Source organism: Protopterus annectens, chromosome 9.part0 (genome assembly GCF_019279795.1).
Source record: "Protopterus annectens isolate FY-2018-M chromosome 9.part0, PAN1.0, whole genome shotgun sequence".
Lineage (NCBI taxonomy): Eukaryota > Metazoa > Chordata > Ceratodontiformes > Protopteridae > Protopterus > Protopterus annectens.
Window position 1 is genome coordinate 814088967 of NC_056743.1, and position 24182 is coordinate 814113148.

At 41.4% G+C, this 24182-nt stretch overlaps 1 protein-coding gene across 3 annotated transcripts in view; it reads right to left on the reverse strand.

Moving 5' to 3' along the window:
• Window positions 1-386: 386 nt before the first annotated feature.
• DIP2B (disco interacting protein 2 homolog B) overlaps window positions 387-24182 on the reverse strand; it is a 2678679-nt gene continuing 2654883 nt past the window's right edge. For all 3 annotated transcript variants that reach the window (XM_044083475.1, XM_044083472.1, XM_044083474.1), the window contains exon 38: window positions 387-1666. In XM_044083475.1, coding sequence (XP_043939410.1) covers window positions 1414-1666 — 253 coding nt within the window. In that variant the 3' untranslated portion in view covers window positions 387-1413. The remainder of the gene's footprint in view (window positions 1667-24182) is intronic.

Genomic DNA, 24182 nt, shown 5'->3' on the forward strand with positions numbered 1-24182 from the left:
GAAACACGAACCTGACAAGTTCAAGAGACCAAAGGGTGACATTGTTCAAGTCTGCGCACTATGACTCAACTTCTAATAAAAAATTAAAATTAACACTGGTGACAGAATTCCAATAAAGAAGATCACTCAACAGTAGTACGATGGAGCTCGTACCAAATCCAGCTTTGTCCTGAAGTGTCACCTTACCATGTGCAAAACAATGTAATATTCAACATTTAGTGCTTTATTACTATCAGCATTCTCAACCTCAACCTGTAAGGCATTATAAGTTATTAAGACAATGTTGTCATGTGGCACTTGAAAGAAGAGACATGCTAGTAGCGCTCCTCTGGTGTATGTATTCAACAGTCTATTTCATTAGACACAATCATTTTCCATAGGCAAGCTCAGATAAAACTGTACTTTAATATTTACATATTCATAATAAAAGCAATGTCCCTTTCAACTCTATGGCAAGTATATAGATTCACAGGTATTCTGCAAAAGCTGTAGGGGCTGAACATAGTTGGATCAAACCTCTTCTCTCTCAATGATCCCTCTCTCCCTGATGCTTTCCATGTTTGCTTGGAAGTTCTTGTGCTTTACCCTGGATGATGATGAATGCACATACTGAGCCAAGACTATTAAGGGTCTAGTAGGTAACATCAGTCTTCTCCGAAACGTGGCATTTAGGTCACTGATAGCCTTGTGGCAGGCTGGACAAGAGGCTGCTTAGAACATTAGTTTGTAAATGAAACCAGGTCTTTATTAGCAAACATTTCAGTGCTTAACTTTCAAAAGCTATCAAGCCAGAAGACGGGTTAAAGAGAGCAATTTTCTTAAATGCTGAACGGAAGTCCTAATCTCACATTCATCTCATCAGTAGCAATGACAGCAGCTGAAAAGTTTACATAGGTTGACAGAATCATAAATAACCTTTTGTTTAGAATGGTGGGTGAGGAGATAATTCCTTGCCATAGAGTTCACCAAATCCTTTCAAGAACCTTTAGAAACTGTACATGTATACATATACATACATACATATATATATAAAATACAATTATTTTCCCACCTGTTAAACAGAGGTAAACAGTTTTTGTAACACTAAGTTAAAGGAGGTCATTAGTAACTTTGTTACTAAAGTTGCAAGTATGCATGAAGTTCAAAACTAAAATCAAGTAAAAAAGAAAAAATTAACACTCCTCACTGCTCCATGGAGTCAGTTCCCCTCTACTCCTGCTTCTTGTATAAAAAGCACCCCCTGCAAGACAGATGGAATATACACAGGTGCTCATTTTTTTCACATATGTTTTAAGTTAATTTTTTAAATAAATTCCTGTTTTTGATGGCAGATAAAACAAGCCTTATGTTCGGCTTTTCCTCCTTTGCTTGAAGTCTCTGTGCATAATGCATGTGTCCCCCTGCATCTTCACATTACATGTTGTAAGCTACATAGATTGGATCCAACTGGTCTGCCAGAAAACTGTCTCTTAGGTGCATGCGTTGCTTCTCTCCCCGGGAATTGATGGGTATAACTCCAGGGTCAACCACCACCACCACTCCAACAATAAGGTGATGCTCATCCAGGACTACATTTGTCACAAGCGGGACTAAATCAAGAGCCTCCTGCTCTGAGCCGCACAACTCCACAACCACCACAAGCAAATTTGTCCATGTGAACACGGCACTGTGAAAATTAAAGATAAGAAAGGTGAGTAAAAATTCATAATGTTGAAGTCAAACATCTTCGTTTCTATTATGCTCCAAGTTTGCACTGCACTTTTTATACTCATGTTCTCTGGTTTTCTACTTATGTTCCAACTTCATTTATTAAAACAATTATATAATACCACATTTGCTTGACAGCAGAAAAGACAGTAAGTGTATCCTGGTCTGCATGTACATCTATGAATTAATATATAAAAATATGTCAAACAACTGAAAACCTGGTGTGGTGGCATAGGATTAAGAAGGAAATGCTAATAAGTGCCATCATGGTGACTCAAAGGCGCAATTCTAAGTCAACATGGGAAGACAAAGCTGGGTGAGAGAAATATGAGTAGAAGAGCAATTGCTGTCTTCTAAAATGTGTGTGTGTGTGTGTGTGTGTGTGTGTGTGTGTGTGTGTGTGTGTGTGTGTGTGTGTGTGTGTGTGTGTGTGTGTGTGTGATAGGTTGTAACATGCTCCATGAATGCTGGAAATAAACTCAGAGGGACAGGGAGGATACAATGAATAACAGAATTAAGAAAAAAGAGAGAGAGAGATAGAGAGAAAGATTACAGCTGATCTTCAGTCCTCTGTGTTCAGGATTCACTTCACTAGCCGAGCTCCCTACCAGATTCTTGCATTGGAAGCAACAATGACCAAAGTAAAAACCCATCATCTGACTGGAAGAAAAGGTCCTGCAGTTACTACATGCAAATGAATCATCTCCACCAGCCACAAGCCCTGAAGCTAACCAAGTGAAACTGAACCTCTTTGGTCTATTCCATATACAAAAATCAGAAGCACAAACACGTAGATCGTTATCTTGTTACCTGAAGATGTAGACTGAACAAAATTGAGCAAGTTCTGTTTCCTTGACATTTTTGCTCTGCTGATCATGCTATACTTAGTGTAATCATACATAATCTAATCACCGTTTACCTTGCAAAATATAAATTGTGTGCTCACTAGCATCTGTGTGGTTTCTTGAGAAAAGGAATGAAGTTTTTTTACCTCCCTGAAATTTACTGGAAAAACAGCATACTCTTGTTGCTTTATACATATGGAATACCATCTTCAATTTTTTAAAGGTAGACTGCATCACTGGAACACTCTTCAAATAATTAGTGAAAACATGTTCATTTAGAGTTCTAAAACAACTAACTTTTCCTCTAAGAAAAGGGAATGGGACAATTCCAATCAAAGGATAAAGCACAACCTCCAAAGGCTGTGCAATTTTGTAAAAAGTAGTGATGAACTGTAGTGGCTGATCAATGCACTCCTCACCTAGAGATGGATGAAAACACAGAAACAGCCTTTATACACATTATGTGTAACTAACATACGTATCATGGACTTGCCACCCTACTGCAACATTATTTCATGTACCAAAATCAAACTACAAAAAATAGTGCCCTAGTTATTAATCCAGTGCAGAAAGTATACTGGGACCAGGTGTGCTGCCTTGAGCTCTTATAAAGGAACTGTATGATAGTGAATAAAATATTCATTTAAAATTGTAGTTTGCAGTGCTTAATGGATCCATGCAGCTTTGATCAGATATCAATCCAGTCCTTCTTCCTGCAAGAAGAGTGTAAGCTCATAAGTACAATTCCAGCAATGATAGCCTAGGTCACAAGTAAAGTCTAATTAAAAAAAAAAAAAAAAACCACTCAGCACCACTTTCTAGAAAGCTATCAAGACAATAATGCTCAAATTCCTGAATGAGCTCACTAAAGAAACCTCAAAAAATGAGCCGGTTTGTTTTGGTCAACTCTGACTTTGATACATATATCTCATTAAGGTTAAAGGATGCAAAACACCCCTGAGACTTACATGATTAACAAAATTATATATATATATATATATATATATATATATATATATATATATATATTAGACAGAGAGATACACAACTAAATCTACCCACAGAAATAGAAAGAGAACAAGATCATTTTACTACGTAAATTTTCCCTACTCAACTACAGCCTGTTACTGGTGGTCAAGATAACGTTCCTCAAAAGAAGGCTGAATGGGCATCTGAAACTTTTTTGCCTACTCAACAAAACTTAAATGCTTTCTGTTCACCAGTGGCAAACCACTTGCCTATTGCTGTCATTATTTGCTTAAACAAGTTCTGGGATGTACAGAGCTAACCCTAAAATAACTGGATGTGAAGCAGGACACATCTTGAAAGCGATACCAATCTACTGCAAGATACCCAATACACAAATACACACACACACTTACACCTAAAAAGGATTTAGAGTAGCTAATCAACCTAAACAGCTCTGGAGGTGAGAGGAAAGGGGAGTACTGCTACTAATCTTCTAGAAAAAAAAATGTTAGGAATTCTTACCTCTAGGTAATGGCGAGTTGGTATATTTACCATCTTTACTCTGCTCTGTGGTAACCTAAAAAGCTTCAGAGCAGGCCAAAATAGCTTTATACAGGTGCAGAAAGTACAGTTGTGTACACTTAGCATAAATGTAGATGTTTGAGTGTATTCACTGTTGTAGTCATCACACTTGGCTTGGGTTATCTGCCTGCAGGTAGCCCTCAGTCGGCCCGAATAACAGAGTCTTGGGATTTCTGCATCGGATGCTGTTGCTTCTTCCATGATGTCAGGTCGTCAGGGATATAAAACAGGCAGCCAACATTATTACATCAGTTTTCCATGCCCCAGATGTCAGGAGCCCCCCAAATAGAAAGCTAGTATATGGTGTGGAACACCACCAGTACAAAGTAAATACCCCTGCCATAAAAAATGGCCATATAGAGGACAGGTAGAAAGGATACAGAAAAACGGGGCTGGAGGGAGGGAGGGAAACCAGGACTGCAACAGTGAATACACTCGAACATCTACATTTATGGTAAGTGTACACAACTGTAATATGTTCTGCGTGTGTCACTGCTGCAGTCATCACACTTGGGTTGATTCCCAAAGCTGAGGAAGGGTGGAGGCATTCAAGAGGAGTTAGGGCTGGCTAGCAGGCCTTGTAAGGCTGCTGTAGCAAATCCAGCTCTAGATTTAGAAGAAATAGGTAAGTGGTAATGCTTGGTGAAGGTGTGTACAGAACTCCAGGTTGCAGCTTCCAGAATGTCCCTGGTAGGGACTCCCCTGAGAAAAGCTGTAGAGGTGGAAGTAGCCCTAGTGGAATGTGTTATGATCCCCTGTGTGGTAGATTTTCCATGGTACTTGTAGCAGAAATGGATGCAGTGTGCTATACATTTGGAAATGGTTTGCTTTGAAATGGCCTTGCCCTCTGCCCCTGTAGCAAAGCTGACTAGCAGTTGGTCAGATTTTCTGAAAGGTTTAGTCCTGTCAATTTAGAACCTGAGCTGTCTGTGCACATCCAAGGAGTGCAGGATCCTCTCCCCTTTATTGTGAGGATTACGGAAGAAGGTTGACAAATGGATGGCTTGGTTTAGAGCCACACTGGAGACCACCTTAGGCATAAAGGACGGGTTAGTCCTGAGGGAAACCCTGTCAGCATGGAAAATAATGAAGGGTTCCACAGCCATTAGTGCCTGTAACTCAAAACACTCTTCTAGCTGAGGTTATGGCTAAAACCAAGGCTGTTTTCCAAGAAAGGAATTTTAACTCTGCTGAAGCTGCAGGTTCAAAAGGGAGGATCATGAGCTTTTCCAGTACAAAGTTAAGGTCCCAGGCAGGGATGGGTGCTCTCTTAGGGGGCCTTAAGTTGTTAGCCCCTCTCAGAAACTGTTTGATGACAGGGTGAGAGAATAGAGGTGGCTCAGTATTATAATGAGTTGAGATGGCAGAGGCATGAATCTTACTGGAGGAGAAGGATACGCCTCTGTGGAGTAGCTCTGCTAGGTAATCAAGGATTTGAGGTAAGGAAGGCACAGCTGTGTCCTTTCCTTGAGACTGACTCCAAGAGCAATATCTTTTCCACTTTTCAGCATAGGATTTTCTAGTACTAGGCCTTCTGGCCTCAAGAATGATGTCCAGCACCTGCTTGTTGAGGGTTGCTGGTGGAGTATTCAGGGGATAAGCCAGGCTGCAAGGTTTAGGGTTTGCAGCTGTGGATGCAAAATCTGTCCCTCCTGCTGAGACAACAGGGAAGGAGTCTGACGAAGGTGCCAGGTTGGCACTGTTGTCAAACTGCATAAGAGTGGGTACCAGTGCTGGCGTGGCCAATCTGGGGCAATAAGAACTGCCCTTGGGCTGTCTTGTCTGATCTTGACTAGTACCTTTGAGAGGAGGAACAGAGGGGGAAAGGCAAAAATTGAGAGGTTTTCCCATTTGAAGGATAAGGCATCCAACTTCCAGGCCCTGCTATGAGGGTTCCTGGTGCAAAATTTGAGCAAATGGTGGTTCTCGGGGGAGGCAAAGAGGTCCACCTCCAGTGTCTCCCACCTCCGGATTAGAAGGTTGAAGGTGTTGGGCTCCAGTTTCCACTTGTGTGGGTCCAGGAGATTTCTGCTTAAGTCGTCTGCCAGTGAATTCTGTTTGCCTGGCAGGAACTGCGCTTGCAGATGCACTTGGTTGCTCAAGGCTGTGTTCCACACGGCCATGGCTAACCTTCAGAGTGGGTAAGAATGGGTTCTCCCCTGTTTGTTTATGTACCACATAACTGAGGTGTTGTATGTTTTTATCAGCAGCTGTCCTGGAAGGATTAGGTATTTGAAGGCTGTCAGAACATATTGTACAGCTAACATCTCTTTTTGGTTGATGTGCAGGAAATCCTGGGGTCCACTTTCCCTGAATGCATTTGCCTGCCATGTGAGCCCCCCATGCATAGTCTGATGCATCTGTAGTCAGGGTTTGGGCGGCGAAGGGTTGAGTGAAGGCAGTCCCTTGCTTCTGTCCACCAAAGGAACTCTGCCCCTTAGACAAGGAATGATCAGAATGACTGTTTCCAGGTCCTGAGAATGTTGGCACCAAAGACTTTTTAAGTACCATTGAAGTTTCCTCATATGCAGTCTTGCATATGGAATTAGCAGAATGCATGAGGCCATGAACCCTAGGGCTTGCAGTATTTTCCTTGCAGAAAGCTGGGTTTCGGTGGCCATGTGTTTGAAGTAGTTGTTCAAATAGATCTGTTTTTCTGGAGTGAGAAAGGCCATCTGGGAAGATGTGTTCAAGCTTGCTCCCAGGAATACAATTTTTTGACTGGGCACCGGTTGTGATTTCTTTTTGTTGATGGTGTACCCCAATGAAGATAGGAGTCTTTTTACAAATGCCAGGTGTTGAAGTAGTAATTCCTGACTGTCCGCCTGAATCAGGCAATCATCCAAGTATGGGAAAATTTGGATATTTCTCTGCCTGCAGTATGCAATGGCTGAAGCCAGGCACTCTGTGAATACTCTGGGCACAGTAGATAAGCCAAAGGGAAGTGCAGAGAACTAGCCTGCCCTGAAGCGGAGATATCTCCTGCAAGACTCCCTTATGGGGATGTGCAGATAGGCTTCTTTTAAGTCTAGGGTGACTAGCCAGGCATCCTTGGCTAGCATAGAGAGAAGCTGTTGCAGGGTTAGCATTTTGAATTTTGGGACCACCAGAAAGGTGTTGAGAAATGAAAGATCCAGGATTGGGTGCCAAGAGCCCTCTTTTCTGGGCACCAGGAACAGTCTGGAGTAGAAATCCTGTCCCCTTTGTTCTAATGGAACAGGTTGGATGGCCCTGATATTGAACAGGGAATGTACTTGTTTTTGAGCCTCTGCCCACTGGTTTGGAGGAAGATCTGGAAACCCGCTTGGGGTTGGCAGGGAATGGAAGTAGAATCTACCCCTGGGATACACTGTTTAGAGCCCATCGGTCCTGAGTAATGGACATCCAGTTTTTGGCATGAAGGGCAAGTTTTCCTCCTAGGGGCGCAAGTAGATGGGCAGGGCTGGGAAAGATAACTGACATGTCATTGTGAACTTTTACCATAAGGGGGTGGCTTTTGAGGTGGGAGCACTCCATTGTTTAGATCTCTGCATAGCCCAAGACTGTAGTCTTGGTGGTCTGGTTCCCCTGGGTTTGGACTGTGAAGGCCTGGAAGGGGCTGGAAAGGACCCGTTTTTTTGTAGGACAGTGCATAGTGAATCTAGGTGGCTGCACTTGTAAGAATTCTTTAACAGCTTGCATAGATTTAGCTTTTTCTTCCATCTTTTTAAGAACCTCTTCTGCTTTGGTACCAAACAAATGGTCCTGATTTAAAGGAGTGTCTAGTAATTTTGATTTGACATGGTCTGGCAAGGTTTGTTCCTTCAGCCAAGCATGCCTTCTCTGTATAGATCCAGTGACTGCAGCCTTGCAAGATGCTTCTAGGGCATCAAAGCCACACTGCAAATTATACTTACTAACTTGGTTTGCAGAATGCAGTAACTCTTGTAAATCTTTATTTTCTGCACAATCTAGAAGTAACACCATTTTTGTATAATTTGTTCCATAATATGTTGCTGGTACTTCAGCATATGAAACTGGTAATTCAATGTCCTGATGGCAAGAGTTGCAGAGGTATATACCTTCTTACCCCATCTGTCTAAAGCTCTGGAATCCCTGTCTGAAGGAGTAGGGTTTTTGGCTGTAGTAGCCTTAACACATTTAGGCCCCTGGGAAATGGTCTCTGGATCCACAGTAGGATTTTTAAAGAGAAATTTGAGAGAATCAGGTACTCTGTAGTACCTATCAGGTTTTCTAGGGGCCAGTGGTAAAGTGTCTGGAGTAAGACTGGACTCCATAAAGACAGCATCTACAACATCCAGGACAGGGGGTATAGCTAGGGGCCTGTGCTGAGGCAACTCTAAAAATTCTCTGAGTCTCTTTTTGGACTGAGGATAATCCTGGCATTTCCAGCGGAAATGCTCTCTTAAAGTATGCAAGATTTCACCAAAAGAAAAATCCTCTAGAGGTGCGGCAGAGGGAATGGATTCCCCTGCGTCTGAATCCTCAAAGGTAGATAAGGGTATGTCCTGGTATTCAGAGGGGTCAGAGTCATTGGACTCCTGATCTGTAGAATCAGAAAGAAACTCAATTCTTGGTTTCTTATCAGGGGAAGGCTGGCTTCCCCTAATTAGGGTGATAAGGTCTTCAGGCATTCTAAGATTTTGTTTTTGAAGCATGGGAGCTTGAGCTTGTGCTTTGGTCATTGTTTTTTTAGGAGTAGTGAGTACTCTGGGCCTGAGAAACTTGGTAGTTTTAGCTAAAAAAATAAGTTGTTGGTTTAATGTGAATATCGGTAGGTCGGAATACACCCTCAGAATCCAGTGCCTGCACAGCGGCTCCGGACCCATCCAAGGTAGAGACATCCGCAAGTTCCATAGTCAAAGACATATTTTGCGGCATACCGGTCTCTGAATGGGTCTCAGCAGAGGCCTGCGAATCTGTAGAAGTGGCCATCAGGGGCTGCAAAGGGACCTCACTGAGTACCGTCTGACGGTGACTAGCTTAACGGAAGTGTCGTCAGCAGTTTCTGACCTACGCGGTCTGCCTCTGTCTTTATCTTTGCGCTTTTTTGGAAGATCGGTAGACGGATGGCTTACCGAAGCCATTTCTGAATACGAAGAATGAGAGCGAATGAATTTAGCAACAAAAATAGCCAGACGACGAAAGGTTCGGACGTTAAACAAGGCACAAAACCAACAGTGAGGGCCGTCGTAGTCTGGGCCTAAACAGGTGACGCAGTAAGAATGAAAATCTCTGAGAGGTATTTGCTTTCCACAGGCAAGACAATTGTTAACTTTTTCTGACATTGGTTAGAGCAAGAAAAAAGAATACCCAACGGGGTGCTTAGCTTTAGAAGACTTCAGGTTTGAAACTCGAAAAACGAAAATTTCAGCTAGCGGCAAACTGGCACTTGCAAACTGCTTCTGCTTCGGGCTCCTTCAAGGCAAGAAAGACTGATGTAATGGCATTGGCTGCCTGTTTTATACTCCTGACGACCTGATGTCATGGAAAAATCGACAGCATCCAACGCAGAAATCCCAAGACTCTGGTATTCGGGCTGACTGAGGACTGCAGGCAGATAACCCAAGTGTGATGACTGCAATAGTGAAACACGAAGAACATCTGCTTGACAGGCATGAGATGCATATTAACTTTGCTCATCAATGAGCCTCTGCAATAAGCCACAGAAATCCACAATGGTGCACCCTCAGAAAACAGTTTTACATCTGATCTTTTCTGGAGTACTTATTTCAGCTGTTCTAAATGGCATCTACAGCAAGTTCACACAGATTGCATGATGTGCCAACACTGGTTTGGTCTAACTGTTGATCAGAAAACAGGTAAGCTAGCAGCTATGACAGGATATGTACACAAACATAAGAGGGGCTTAAAAATTGGTGCCTGGCAACCAATTACTTCAAATGCAATGTCTTGCAAATTGGGAGTTAAAATCACTGCAGAACATACTGACTTAAAGGACATTATGTTCAGAGAGACAGAAGGGGAAGCAGCTCTGAAGTCCTAATTACTGAGAAGTTCTATCACCCTAACAAAGAAGAGCTGCAGCAAAGGTCACCTGAGGCCTGGAACTCATCTCCAAGGACTCTCCTCTTACCAAAAAGGTCAGCACTCATTACACTACTTGTACATAATTACAAAGGTGAAATACTGCACTCATTTCCAGAACCAAACCTACATCTCTGTACTAATATTCTCAAATGAGCATGTCCATGGTCTTACGAGTTGGTTAGAAGTTTCCCAGATACACATCCTGAAGAGGGACACAACAGAAACCTTTAAATTTTTAAGGGCATTAAACGGATGTTACATTACCTCATATTTAAAGCATATCTTTAAATACCACCACCCAAGCCTGCTCAACAAAAGTGCAGCAAAAATAAAAACAGAAATTACAGCCGCTGCAGGATGGTACAGCACTGCAGCACTACCTATTCCAGACATTCTTAATGCTTTCCTTGATTATTTTCAGAAATCTTAGGATGCCTTGGAAGAAAAAGAGAAAAGCAGAAATCCATCATTCTCTGAGGACTGCTGCATTACAGGCTCTCCTGATGGCCAGACTCGGACACAACAGATCAATATCAGCATGCATTTTGTATGACATACTTTTTTTTTTTTTTTAGCTTTTACTTCCCCCGCCTCCACTAGTCTGCCTGCCACCCTTCAGATCCTCTCTCTGTCAAACGGTCCATTTGTTCCCCATATACCTCAAAGACAGTCAGCAGAGAGAGGGGCATTATTTATGCAGCCAGAGAGAGATATATACTATACATACTATAACAACATTTATGTAAATAGTAAATATGTTTATAAAACAATTCTGGTCAACCATTAAAGAAATCTGACATCCTAGCCAAAAATTCATACCTAACCTCTCTCCCATTAACTCACCACTTGAAATTGCAATAGATAGTGTCTCTAACAAAGGACTTCCCAGCATCTAATGCCAACCCTGCTCAGCAGCCACATATCAACACATCCACTTTAACCTTCAAATCTGTGCCCACATCCTATATAAACTTACTCCTAAACCAACTCAAACCATGCTCTCCTTCAGCAGATGATCTTTAAAGTACTTTAAAACAGCAGCCAATAACACTGCTTATCCTGTCTCAATCCTTATAAATAGTTCAATTCAGAAATCTCAAATTCCCCTCTATCTGGAAAAAAACTGTACAGAGGAGGAAATTCAGCAGACATTACTAACTTTAGACCTATAGCAAGCTTATCCTGCCTCTCTAAAATACTTGAAATGTATTTAAAAACAATTACTGAACTATTTCCTGCAGGAAGAACTCCTGTCCTTCAAATAAAATGTCTTCCATCCCTCCCACAGCACTAACACAACACATCTAACCTTTATAGATAATGTCAATAAAGCTAGAGAAAATGGAAAACTAGTCTCCTTATTTCTAGACTTGTCTAAAGCTTTCAACACAGTATGTCACAGCAAACGTCTACTTCAACTTCAAATGTTGTCACTAGGTCTACTGCAGCCAGGGTTGCCACATTTGTAAAAAAAAAAAAAGGGTCTTAAATGCGGAACATAAGGTAGTTCTGCATTAAAAAGAAGCAGCTCCGTTTTGCAATTTTTGATTAGTCTGTATGCCAGTATACGAGCCAATCAAAAAAATCACTCAGTGGAGCCTCTTTTCAATGTGGAACATCAGGCAGTTCCGCATTAAACAGGAGTAGCTCTGCTTTGCAATTTTTGGATTGGCTCGTATACCGGCATACAGGCCAATCAAAAAAAAAAAAAAAAAAAAAAAACAAACCAGAGATTTTAACAGGCAGTGAGGGACTCCGAATCGGGCTGCTGATGTTGGGACAGTCACGCTCAAATAGCGATGTCTGGCAACCCTGATTTCAACCCACCCTTTTATAACTCAAAAGCTACTTGGTCAATAGGTCAGTCAGTAAAATGGAACTCTACACTCTCTCCATACTCACAGTTACCACTGGTGTACCACAAGGCTCTATCCTTGGTCCCCTCCTCTTTATCATTCTCGCCAACACCCTCCACACATCCACACAACAGGTCACACTAATACAAAATGCAGACAACTTCACACTCATATGCACATCAGAGAACTTTCTTAAATATCCTAAATAGCTTTGACCTACTAGAATGAAGAGACTACAAACAAATAATGCAATTTGTCTATCCAATAAAAGCAGAATGCATTGCAGGATAGAAAAAAATATTCAGAAAGCTTTAACAGACACTGAAACATGGCTTTGTAACTCACAACTCATGCTTAACTACTCCTCCCCCAAAAATAAACTACTACTTTGTCTTTTGGCTTTTCCCGGTTAGGGGTCGTCACAGGGGAACTCCGGTCCGCTAATGATTGGCAGTTGATTTTTACGTATCGGCTTGCCAGGCCTGACGCACAACCTTCAACGAAGGTACGCCCATTCACGCATGTCTCCATGCAGAAGATGCTCTAGCTGAGTATCGAACCGGACAACGTCTTACTGTGAGACAACGCTACCGCAGCAGCACCATCACCGCGGGGGCAAAAATAAGCTACTATTTTCCCAAAATCCCTCTCTCATTAAAAAGCAAAATTTAAAATACTCTCTCATAATAATATAACCACTGAAGTCACTTCTCACAGCAAATTATTAGGGATGATAGTGAATGATAATCTTAAATTCAACTTGCATATACAAAACTGCATAAAAAAAAATCAACCAAACCTAGGGATGTTTTACACAGTGAAAAACTTTCTCACCAATGCAACAAACTTCAATTCCTACTGCTTAGCTCCTCCCCACACTGTTTTATGGCTCTTCCATCCTTACTAACCTCCAGTTATTACAAAAAGAAAAAGTTGAACAATGCTATAATAAAGTTGCTAAATCTGCAGCAAATACCCCTTTTAGATCCTACAATTGAACAGAAATAAAGAGCCTAAAATGGTTAGCATTACCCCATCAGCTAGCACATACACAGATTCTTACCACCTATTAAATTATCCAGGATCATTGCTTGTCTGGTACTAAATACCATTCTACACAACTATTTTCTCACTCCAGCATTACAATCTAGTGATCAAAAATATCTTTCTGTCCACAAAGCTATCAAATCTGCTAGGCATGGTCTGTATCCACACCATGTTACTCCATCAGGTCAGTACCCTCCCTCCAGTCCTTTAAAATAATTTTGAAAGACTTCCTATAGCCAAAAGTTGGCTCTGTCCTTGCTCAAACTCAGGATAAAACTGTATCTCTAAAACAAGTACCTATTTATACCTTACACCCCGTTACTCTCCCCTTCTTTACTCACTTCCAAACTTCAATTTATTTTCCCTGACTCTAATTATGCCATAAACTTGTTTCTTTCTCTCTCACTTCACATTGCAATTCCAATTCGTATTACACTAACTTGCCTTCAATTTCCCTAAACTCGCTAAAATTTCTCTAAATACTAAATTATTGTCATATAAGCAATGTTTTAACATTATGTTCAAATTAGTACAATTTAAACTGTATAGATTTTTGCAGTATTGTTGAATCTTGTTAAATTCTTTTTCTTAAAATGTTTTTTTAAACACCTTTATTAAATTATCACTTAAGATATAGGCAGATATACATTAGCAGAAAAGAAAACAAACCATTTTAATATTTTTCCATTTAAATACAATGTATATCACATATATTTTCTTTGCCACTATCATTAGTCTAAGATGACAAAAAACTGCCGAATTCCTGTCTTCCCTCAAACCTCACTCCTCCTCATCCTGAATATTACTATAGCATGTATTGTTTTCACAATTTCTATTTACTTCTATGTAATTTGCTCCTTTCCATTTCTAAAGATCCCTCTTCCAGTTATTTTATCTCTTTTATAATATTCAATACCTCAAATAAAGTTGGTGTAGACTTTGATTTCCATTTTTTGTAACTGCTTTTTTGGCAGCCAACAGAATTAAACGTAACAAGGCCTTACTAGTTCTTAAAATGTTTTTCTGATACTTTGGAGGTTTTCTCCCAGACCTCCTTTGTAAATGGGCACCGTCCCAGTTGGACTTTCTTTGTAATCAAATGTCAGTAAATAAATCTGCCCTGAGAATGTGTGATTCCAGGGTTGGTTATGTTAAACAAGGAGCTATAGAAGGTAAAGTCCCATGTGTGGAAGAAGCTTGTGCTACATCACCCAATTTAAATATAGCCTGTTTGGTTTTCTATGCTGAAATGGTTGTCCTTAACTCGATTAAATAAGTACCACATCCCATAATGCATAACATTATACAGCACACTACATATAATACCTAAACATCAACAAACTAACTTAGACTTAATCAATCATGTTAAACAAATTCTCTACAGATGATTCATTAGACTTGCCCAAACCATAAATATTAAAAACAGTTATACTGCATAACCTGTATCTAAATCACTTACTATATTTCATTTACTTGAAATTGTATTTTAAGCAACTTTGGTTTAGTTTAATCATGTGAATGTTATTAATTATATACATTGAATTTAAATGTTATTTTGATTATATTATTTCAGATTCTGAGGAAATCTTGCAGACAAAAGTACTTAATCTGAAAGAATTAATAAACAATGTTTGTATGACTGTGAGCTGCTGTTTCCATATTGCTCCCTTGCATGGTTATTGCTTTAAGACAGAAGTTATTTTCTTAGAATTTTTTTTTTTAGTCTCTAATTTGAGACATACTGCAAGACAATTAGACATAAATTATATTGGGGATACGGAACCCAAACTACCACTCTAGATGGAGAGACACCCTAATCTAACAATTGGAAGGGACCACAGTGCTGTATAATTCATTAAGGGACAGAAGGTTGGAGAGGAAAAGAAGCCAAGGGATATTGATAGTGCAGCCAACAAAGCTGGAAAAAAAAATCACTGAAAAAGGCAAACAAACCTACTTGGTTGAATGAGCTGGCTCCCAAGAAAGGTCACCAGAATGGGGGCTGCAAGCAACAGAAATTTCCAGAAGTCTGAATGCTTGTATGGGACTAATGTATTTGGATCAGTTAATGACAATAAAAACATAACGAAGTGGAAAAAATCTGCAGTTAAGGATGCAGACTACTGCACAGAGAACTGCACAATAAATTAATAGAGAATGTGAAAACTTTGAAACTGTACACAATCCAAAAGGACAAATGGTTGAAATCAGCCTATAATTTGGGTCTACATCAGAAGCTCGAATAGTTAAAAGAGCGAACGCTCTTTGACTGAGCTAAAATATCGAACACACTAAATAGCGAAGACGCAGAACAGCAATTTTTTCCCCCAAGGAAAAAACTCACTGGGCTGTTTTCAGGAGTTTGCCATTTCCTGCACTGTGGTGCGACCTCGGAGTTAATATATTTAAGTAGGGGGGTGTGGGAGGCACAGCCCTCCACTTTATGTTGTGTTTGCATATGTTTTGTTTTTTTTGCGGAGCAGCGATTTTTTTCCCTGGGGAAAAAAAAAAATCGCTGTTCCGTGTCTTCGCTATTTAGTACATTCGATATTTACAGCTTTATCAGAGTGTTCGCTCTTTTCAGCTTTCAGGCTTGTAATATAGACCCTAAAATTTAGTGACCTTTTCCTTTACAACTGGTGGTTCTTCCCTGTAAGTAGTTTTGTGTTTAGAGACTTCTCAAAAGCAAACCTTCCATAGTTACTTGATGACTTAAATACATTCTGCTGTAAACCTCAACTGAAGGATCCCACTGGTAAGGCTGCTACCCATGCCTCTGACTTCTATTCCCACTTAATTAGTTCCATTGACAAGGCAATCTCTATCCACACCTAATATCATGAGACATTTAAAAACAAACTCCTGTGGTAGACTATCTATATAAATACATTATATAACAAGAGAAATAAAACTCCCATGATAGAATATCCATATAAATAAGTTATGTAACAAGAGAAAAAAAACTCCTGTGGTAGAATACCCATAGAAAAAAATTATATAACGAGAATAAAACTGCTTAATGCATATAAGGTGTCTTATTCTACCATCCTTAATAGCAAACTTAAGCAAAATAGCAAAGAGCTTAAGGGAACCATTAGGAAGCTCAAAGCTGTGTATGAATGTAAAATAACCACTAAATCCAAACATAACTGCAAATCTTTACTTAACTATGTCAGAAAGTTAAGTACTAATATCCAGCAACGATTGGAGCTAGTCCACAATAATGCTACAAAGAACTAATAACCTAGCTAACAAATTTAGTGCAAATTTTACTCCACCCATAGTTATGGGTATTCCACAGGTTCCACAATCCCAGCCCCCTCCCCCTTTATTTACTACAGACTAGGTTCTCTCAAAACTTCTCAAAAGTAAGGATACTTAACCCATGCACCCTGAAAACACACCAAATTGCCTGCTTATCAGTGCCAAATATGACCTTTCTGAACCTCTACTTAACTTTTTTAATTTAAACCTATCCACTGGTTACATTCCTGAAGCCTGAGAAACAGCCATTGTAATGCCATTACACAAGGGTGGCCCACCATGGACCCTGGTAATTATAGACCCATAAGTCTTACTAGCCTCATATGCAAAGCTATGGAGCACATTACCTCTGACTTCATTAATCTGGTCATTGAAAATCTCTTAATTCTAGACCCTAATCAGTGTGGATTTGCCAAACGAGGATCCTGCTTCTTCAGCCTCATTCATTTAAGCAAAGAAACTAAAGCAGTGGATACTGTTAATCAGTGCATAAAGCATATTTAATCCTGGCCAAAGCCTATGAAATTATCCCTCATGCAGGCATTACTGACAGTCTTGTAAATCGGAATATAAATCCTTATGTTGTACTGAGAACAGCTAACAGTTGTCTGACAGAACCTATGTAGTTAAATTTGCAGGTGTCACTTCTGAAAGATAAAAAAAGTTACCAATGGTGTACCACGGGGATCAGTTTTGGGCCTTCTCCTATTTGGCATACACTTCTCAGACCTTCAGACCAACAGTACAAGCCTATGGTTAACTAAATTGGCAGATAATTGTAAATTGGTTGTTGTTATTCAATCTTCAACTGACTCACAGCTGGTCCAGCATGACTTAGACTTAACAACTGGTGAAAGGACAATGGTCTGAAATGTAACAAAATGTGGCATAGTTCATTTTGGTAAAAAACAGTTCCACTTACCATATATAAGAGATGCATCTTTCCAATCGGACACTTTTGTAAGGTTTTCAATAATTCCTTATCATTTGACCATCATGCTCCAAAGAAGTTTGGAAAAACCTGTCCCATTTAATTTCTAAAGTCATCTCCACTAGATCCAAAGCGGTCTTAATTCCACTTTACTCATATCTTACCAGCTCCATTATTGAATATAATGCACCTTTTGGCATGTATTTGCCCAAACACATCACACAACTTGAGAGACCTCAGAGATTCATAAATAAAAAGATCAGTGGCCTCAGAAATCTTAGTTATCAGGAAAGACTGGCAGTCTTTCTGTACTCAGTTTCTTATGGACTTCTCCATGGAGATATGTCTAGCCTTTTGAAATATTAAAGATCCCACCCTATTTGATCTCCTATTCCTTCAAAGAACTAAAGGTATCATAATGTAAGTACTTGGTTAAGGGAACTAAACATTCATCAGCAGATACATCAGACACACTGATGTGATGGATTCATATCATAATATATCTCTCACCTCTGGAACAAACTTCTACTACATGTCAAGCAGAGTACTACTCTTGCCACCTTCAAGGAAAACCAACTTAACTGGATGGGAAGTCTCAAATTCTCCACAGCTTTATTTTGTCTTGCCCTCTTTGAGGCTAGAGGGAACTTTTGAATAGGGTTTTAGGCTAGGTTTTAAATGGTCGGCAGACTGATTAACTGCTTAGGATTTGGCCTGTACACCTAAATAGTTTCCTTGGTGAATAGTAAATCAGCAAGAAGGGCAGTCATAAGTAAACTATAAAATGTTAACAGAAGCTGGAGGCAGAGACACAAAAAAGTTTAGAATTATTTCAGAGGAAGAGTTAAGTATTAACAATTACATTTCCACATTAGAAACAGTCATCCTAGCCCCCATATGTAGTGGCGCAGCACGATGCCTCAGAGATCATCCATGTGCAATTAACAACGAGCAAAACTGCAATTCAAATTGTAGCTTGCTACAGATCAACCACTATGACCCAGGACCCCCATTCTGCATTTCTGCAGACACTGGAAAATATGAAGGTCCTACCAAACGCCCTAATACTGGGTGATTTCAATTATTCAAACATTAACTGGGAGAACTACTCAAGTACTAACTCCCTTGCCCAACGCTTTCTAGAATTTATAAACTCAAATGTCCTGGATCAACTGGTCAACACTCCACCAGAGGTGACAACATATTGGACCTGGTCATCACCAACATGGGCGACCGGTGTTCCACACTGGTCAACCCCTCGTTGGTTAGATCAGACCACAGACTAATCACTCTGGATATCCACATTCCGCCCCCACCCCCAATCAAGGAAACCACCTTGAAAAACTTTTCAAAAGCAAACGTCATGTTACTTAAGACCGAGGTGGAAAGGTTCACAGCCCCCATGCTAAAGGACAACACTGACCAAGCTGCTGAATCCCTTACAAAGGCACTCTATGAGTATCTGCAAGAATGCATGGATCGTGCTATCCCAAGCAAAGCCAAGACGGACTCCTCCAAGAAAAGGAAAACAGTCTGGTGGACCCCCTGCCATAAACAAGCTATACAATAGGAGGAGGATACTAGTACAGAAAAGATTAAAATCCCAAGAAGGAAAGACATCCTGATCAGTATCAGCAAGAAACTACGATCCCTCATAAAATTATCCAAGGCTAGCTTTGAAAGAAAAATTGGCAAGGACTCCAAAGATAACCACAAAGCGTTCTTTAGCTATGTCAAGAACCTAAGTGGAAACTCTCAGATCTGCTCTGAGTTAGTGCAGAATGGCACAAAATACACTGAACTGACTGATATTGCCAACATTCTGGCAGACAGGTTTAGTGCAAACTTCACCCCCCTCTCACCCCCTAAAGGGCCCATAACCATACCAGAAGAGAATGTACAGCCCCGGCAATCAATGACACACAGGTTAAAACAGCCCTAGCCAAAGATAAAAACGCAGCTTCAATGGGACCAGACAGTGTCCCAGGCTACGTCTTACACGAGCTCCAAAATGAACTAACCCCTCACCTAAACACACTGTTCAAACTCAGCCTGTATGTACCAATAGAGTGGAGCACACAACAGTTATCTCGCTCCGCAAAGGTGGAGCCACAAGGGACCCCAGGAACTATCGCCCTACAAGCCCGACTAGCCTGGTCTGGGGCTATGGAGCGCATCATCATGGAACTCATTAACAGAGACATTGGGAACCTCCATACATTGGACCCTACCTAGTTTGGCTTTGTTATGGGCAGATCATGCCTCCTAAACCTGGTGGACTTCTTTGAGACAGTTATCAAGGCTTTAGACGAGGGAAAGGAGGTCCACACAGCCTACCTAGACCTCGCAAAGGCTTTCAATACCATTCTCCACTCTGGTATTATAGACATGCGCACCAGCCTAAACATAAACCCCTACGTCACAAGATGGGTTGCCAACTGGCTCAGGGATAGAACCCACACGGTGAGAGTTGCAGGTTCTAGGTCCGACTCTAAACCGGTTACAAGTGGCGTCCCCCAGGGCTCAGTCTTGGGACCCCCTCCTGTTCAGTATATACATCTCAGAGGTATAGGCAAACACAGGAGGACTATGGCTGATCAAGTTCGCAGATGACTGCAAAATGGGGGCCATAACTGACTCTCTGGCTGATACAGACATCTTCCAGAAGGGTCTCATTGAGACGGATACCTGGTGTCAAAATCATGGGCTCAAGCTAAATGCCAAAAAGTGCATAGTCATCCCCTTTGGAAAAAACAAAGTACCTGCAAACTATCACATACGTGGTAGCCCCCTAAATACAGAAAATGTAATAAGGGATCTGGGGACCCAAGTAGATAGTAATCTCTCCTTTGATAATCATATTGCCAAGGTGGTTAGAAAATCCTTCTATGTGACCCACCTAATCACAAAAGGTTTCACATCTAGAACAAAAGAGGTTAATGTGCCCCTCTACTCATCAGATCCATCATAGAGTACAACGCCCCATTTGGGATGTACCTTACAAGACACCTGCAGTAGCTGGAAAGACCACAGAAGTACCTCACCAAGAGGATTACTGGCCTCAAACAGATGCCCTATGCAGCCCGAATGAAGAAACTCCAGCTGTACTCGGTTGCATACCACTTACTCAGAGGTGATCTCTGCCTGACATACAAGGCCATGTCCAACCCAGAATTGAAGGACATGCTCCACCTAAAAAAAAAACAAATCCCAAAGAGCCATACGCTCTAGGGATCTAAACCTTACCACAATGATACATATGATGTGCTGGAGGGATGGATTCCTGTCCCAGAGACTCCCCATGCTTTGCAACAGGATTCCAATCTACATTAGGCAGAGTCCTTCACTAACACTCTTCAAGAGAAACCTTGACGAGTGGATGGGAAACAGAAAATTTACCCCTGAGATCACTGCAGTGGCGCTGCTGGACAGAGGCACAGGGAACTAATGGCTCTGCTGGACAGAGGCACAGGGAACTAATGTAAGGGGGGAGGTGAAAGTAAACACATTCTGGTTAGGCTTATAGATGCCCTCGGGCAGATAGCCTAGTACTTACCTATGAACCTAGGAGCAATATTTTAAGGTTATTATATACTACATTGTAAGTGTTTGCATTTGCTTTTGTATTTAATTAGCTTTAGTTTGGATAAAACGTAAAACTTATCTGACATTTGGAAGGACGGCAGGATTCAATAAACACTACACAGCTCACTAAAACCATGTGCGCAGATAGTGTCTCAATTTATATTCAATAAGCGACTCTACACGATGTGTAGAGCCATGCAAACATGGTGAACACTGTGGCACTGCTAATTACTGCATAAGCAGCTGAAATGTATGCTGATCAACAAATTCAAGATGGTAGAACTATTCAACAGACTATAAAGCAATCATGTACACTTAGTGCAGCCCTCTGCCTTGTATTCCAAAACTTACTGGAATACAGCCATGGAAACTACATCGGAGGGAAGAAATGCTAGGGGCTGCTGCTGCTGCTGCTGCTCTTCTACATGTGTATGTGCAACAGGCTCAAGTTTATGCTGAAGGACCTTGGGTAAGGAGGAGAAGGGTATTTAGACCCTGTTTTTAACTTTTCATGGTCTGCATAAGGTGGAAATAGTAGAGTGCTACAGGGTGGACAGAAACACACTCCAGGAACTCTGCAACATCTGTCGTCCTCACCTGAGGTCAAGGGTAAACTGAGGGGAATCAATACCTGTGGAGACCAAAGTATGTGCATTTAGAATATTAGCTACAGGAACCTTTCAATGACCCAAATGAGATATGCGGGGGGTGTCACAGGCATCAGCGTCCAGGATCCTACACCAATTTCTGAATGCTATGCTACAGCATACCAGTGACTATACATATTCCCCCCATCCCCAAGGACAGAGCTAGAATTATGCAGGAAGTTCTACCCCATAGCACACATTCCTGACGTCCTGGGTGTCATAGACTGCATGCACATTAAGCTCAAAGCACCATGTGGGGAAAAGGGAAAGGTCTACATCAAAAGAAAGCAGTTCCAGTCCATTAACTGCCAGGTCATATGTAATGCTAGGGAACCATCCTGAATGTGGGTGCTGGCAACTCCAACAGTTACCATGGCTCCCATATCTGGCACACTTTTCAGCTCTACCAGAGGTTATTCAGGGGATATATCCCCCACAGGACCATTTACTGGGGGATGCAGGGGTTGTAGTCGAACCATGGCTGATGATGCCCATCAGATATGCACGCACACACACCCACAGAGGAATGCTAAAATGAGGCACATGCTCAAACAAGAAATATCACAAAGTGTGTGTTTGGGCTGCTGAAGCCACAGTTTCGGTGCTCAGATACATCTGTAGAGCTCTGCTGTATGATCCCAGTACTTGTGCTAAAATTATCAGTCTGTGCTATCTTACATAACATCATCCTATGAAAACAGCTGCAGCAGGAAAGTACAGTTTTGTACATACCATAAATGTAGATGTCCGACAGGTATGCATCTGCAGTCATCACATATGGGTTGTCCTGCCTCAGGCAGCCCTTCGGTCGGCCGTATTCCAAAGTCTGGGTCCGGCGTCGGCTGATGTCGCCCCTTCCCCAACGTCATAGCGCCTGGGGTATAAAAGCGTCAGCCGACACCATCTTCCTCAATTTTTCTTGCCCCAGATGCCAGGTGCCCTCTAGGAAGGCTAAATTTGGAGAAATGCAATAAAAATCCAAACATTTGCAAAAATAAATATATATATAAAAACAAATACACCATAATAGATCCCCCCAGCTAGCTAATAGAGGGGTAAGCACCCTAGGAATACCACAGAGGGGAAGGAGGGAGGGTAAACCTGACTGCAGATGCATACCTATCGGACATCTACATTTATGGTAGGTACAAAACTGTACTATGTCCTTCAAGGATGCATCTGCAGTCATCACATATGGGTAGAATACCATAGCCAATCTGGGGGTGGAGGAACTAGGAAAAGGATGGTGTAGCTAAGATACCCTGCAGGACAGCCGTAGCAAAGCCTGCTCTGGATCTGGAATATAAAGGTAAATTGTAATGCTTGGCAAATGTATGCACGGAGCTCCATGTGGCAGCTTCTAAAATGTCCTTTGTAGACACCCCTCTTAAGAAGGCTGTGGAGGTGGCTGTGGCTCTCGTAGAATGAGGTCTAATGTTAGCTGGTACAGTCTTTCCATGAAATGAGTAACAAAAGTGAATGCAATTTCCTATCCATTTTGAAATAGTCTGTTTGGAAATTGCTTTTCCTTGAGTACCAGCAGCATATGCTACTAGCAGCTGGTCAGCTTTTCTGAAACCTTTAGTTCTGTCCAAGTAGTAGCGCAACTGTCTGTGAATGCCCAGGATGTGCAGTAATTTCTCCCCTTTGTTTTGTGGATTTGGGAAGAAGGTAGGCAAGTGAATGGCTTGATTCAATTAAACCCTGGATACCACCTTTGGCATAAAAGTAGGATTAGTTCTTAATGAAACTCTGTCCTGGTGAAAAATAATGAATGGCTGCACAGCCATCAGGGCCTGCAATTCCGAAACCCTTCTTGCTGAGGTTATTGCCAGAAGGAAGGCAGTCTTCCATGAAAGGTACTGTAGATCTGCAGATGCTGCTGGTTCAAATGGAGGCAGTGTTAGTTTTTCTAACACGAAGTTAAGGTCCCAAGCAGGAAGAGGTGGTTTCCGAGGAGGTTTGATGTTTTTGATTCCTCTTAGAAACTGTCTTAGGAGAGGATGAGAAAAGACAGGTGGATCAGTATTGTACTCTGCTGAAATTGCTGAAGCATGAATCTTAATAGAAGAGTAAGACAGACCATTGTGGAACATTTCTGCCAAATATTCCAGGATATGTGCCATGTTCATCACTGTCGCATCTAGGCCCTTTGTGGTGTTCCAGATGAGAAATCTTTTCCATTTTGCTGAATAAGCCTTTCTTGTGGAAGGGCGGCGAGCTTCCATAATAATATCCTTCACCCTCTGGGATAGTTTATCCTGAGGAGGAGTCAAGGTATTCTCCACGCTGTTAGTTGCAATGTTTTCAGGTTGGAATGTAGAGTTTTGTATCTGTGCTGTGTCAGTAGAAGTGGCCATAGAGGCAGAGGCCATGGTTTCGTACGTGACATGCTCCTTAGCAGTGGGTACCAGTGCTGTCTTGGCCAGTCCGGAGCTATCAGAATCACTCTTGGCTGATCTGTCCTGATCTTCAGTAACACCTTGGTCATTAATGGGATAGGAGGAAATGCATACACTGTCAGATTTCTCCAGCTGAAAGAGAGAGCGTCCATTTTCCACGCTTGTGGGTGGTATGTCCTTGAGCAGATTTTCTTCAGTTGATGATTGTGGGGGGATGCAAATAGATCTATGTCCGGGCTCCCCCAAGATTGTGTTATCTGCTTGAAGATGTCTGGGTGCAGCATCCATTCATGTGC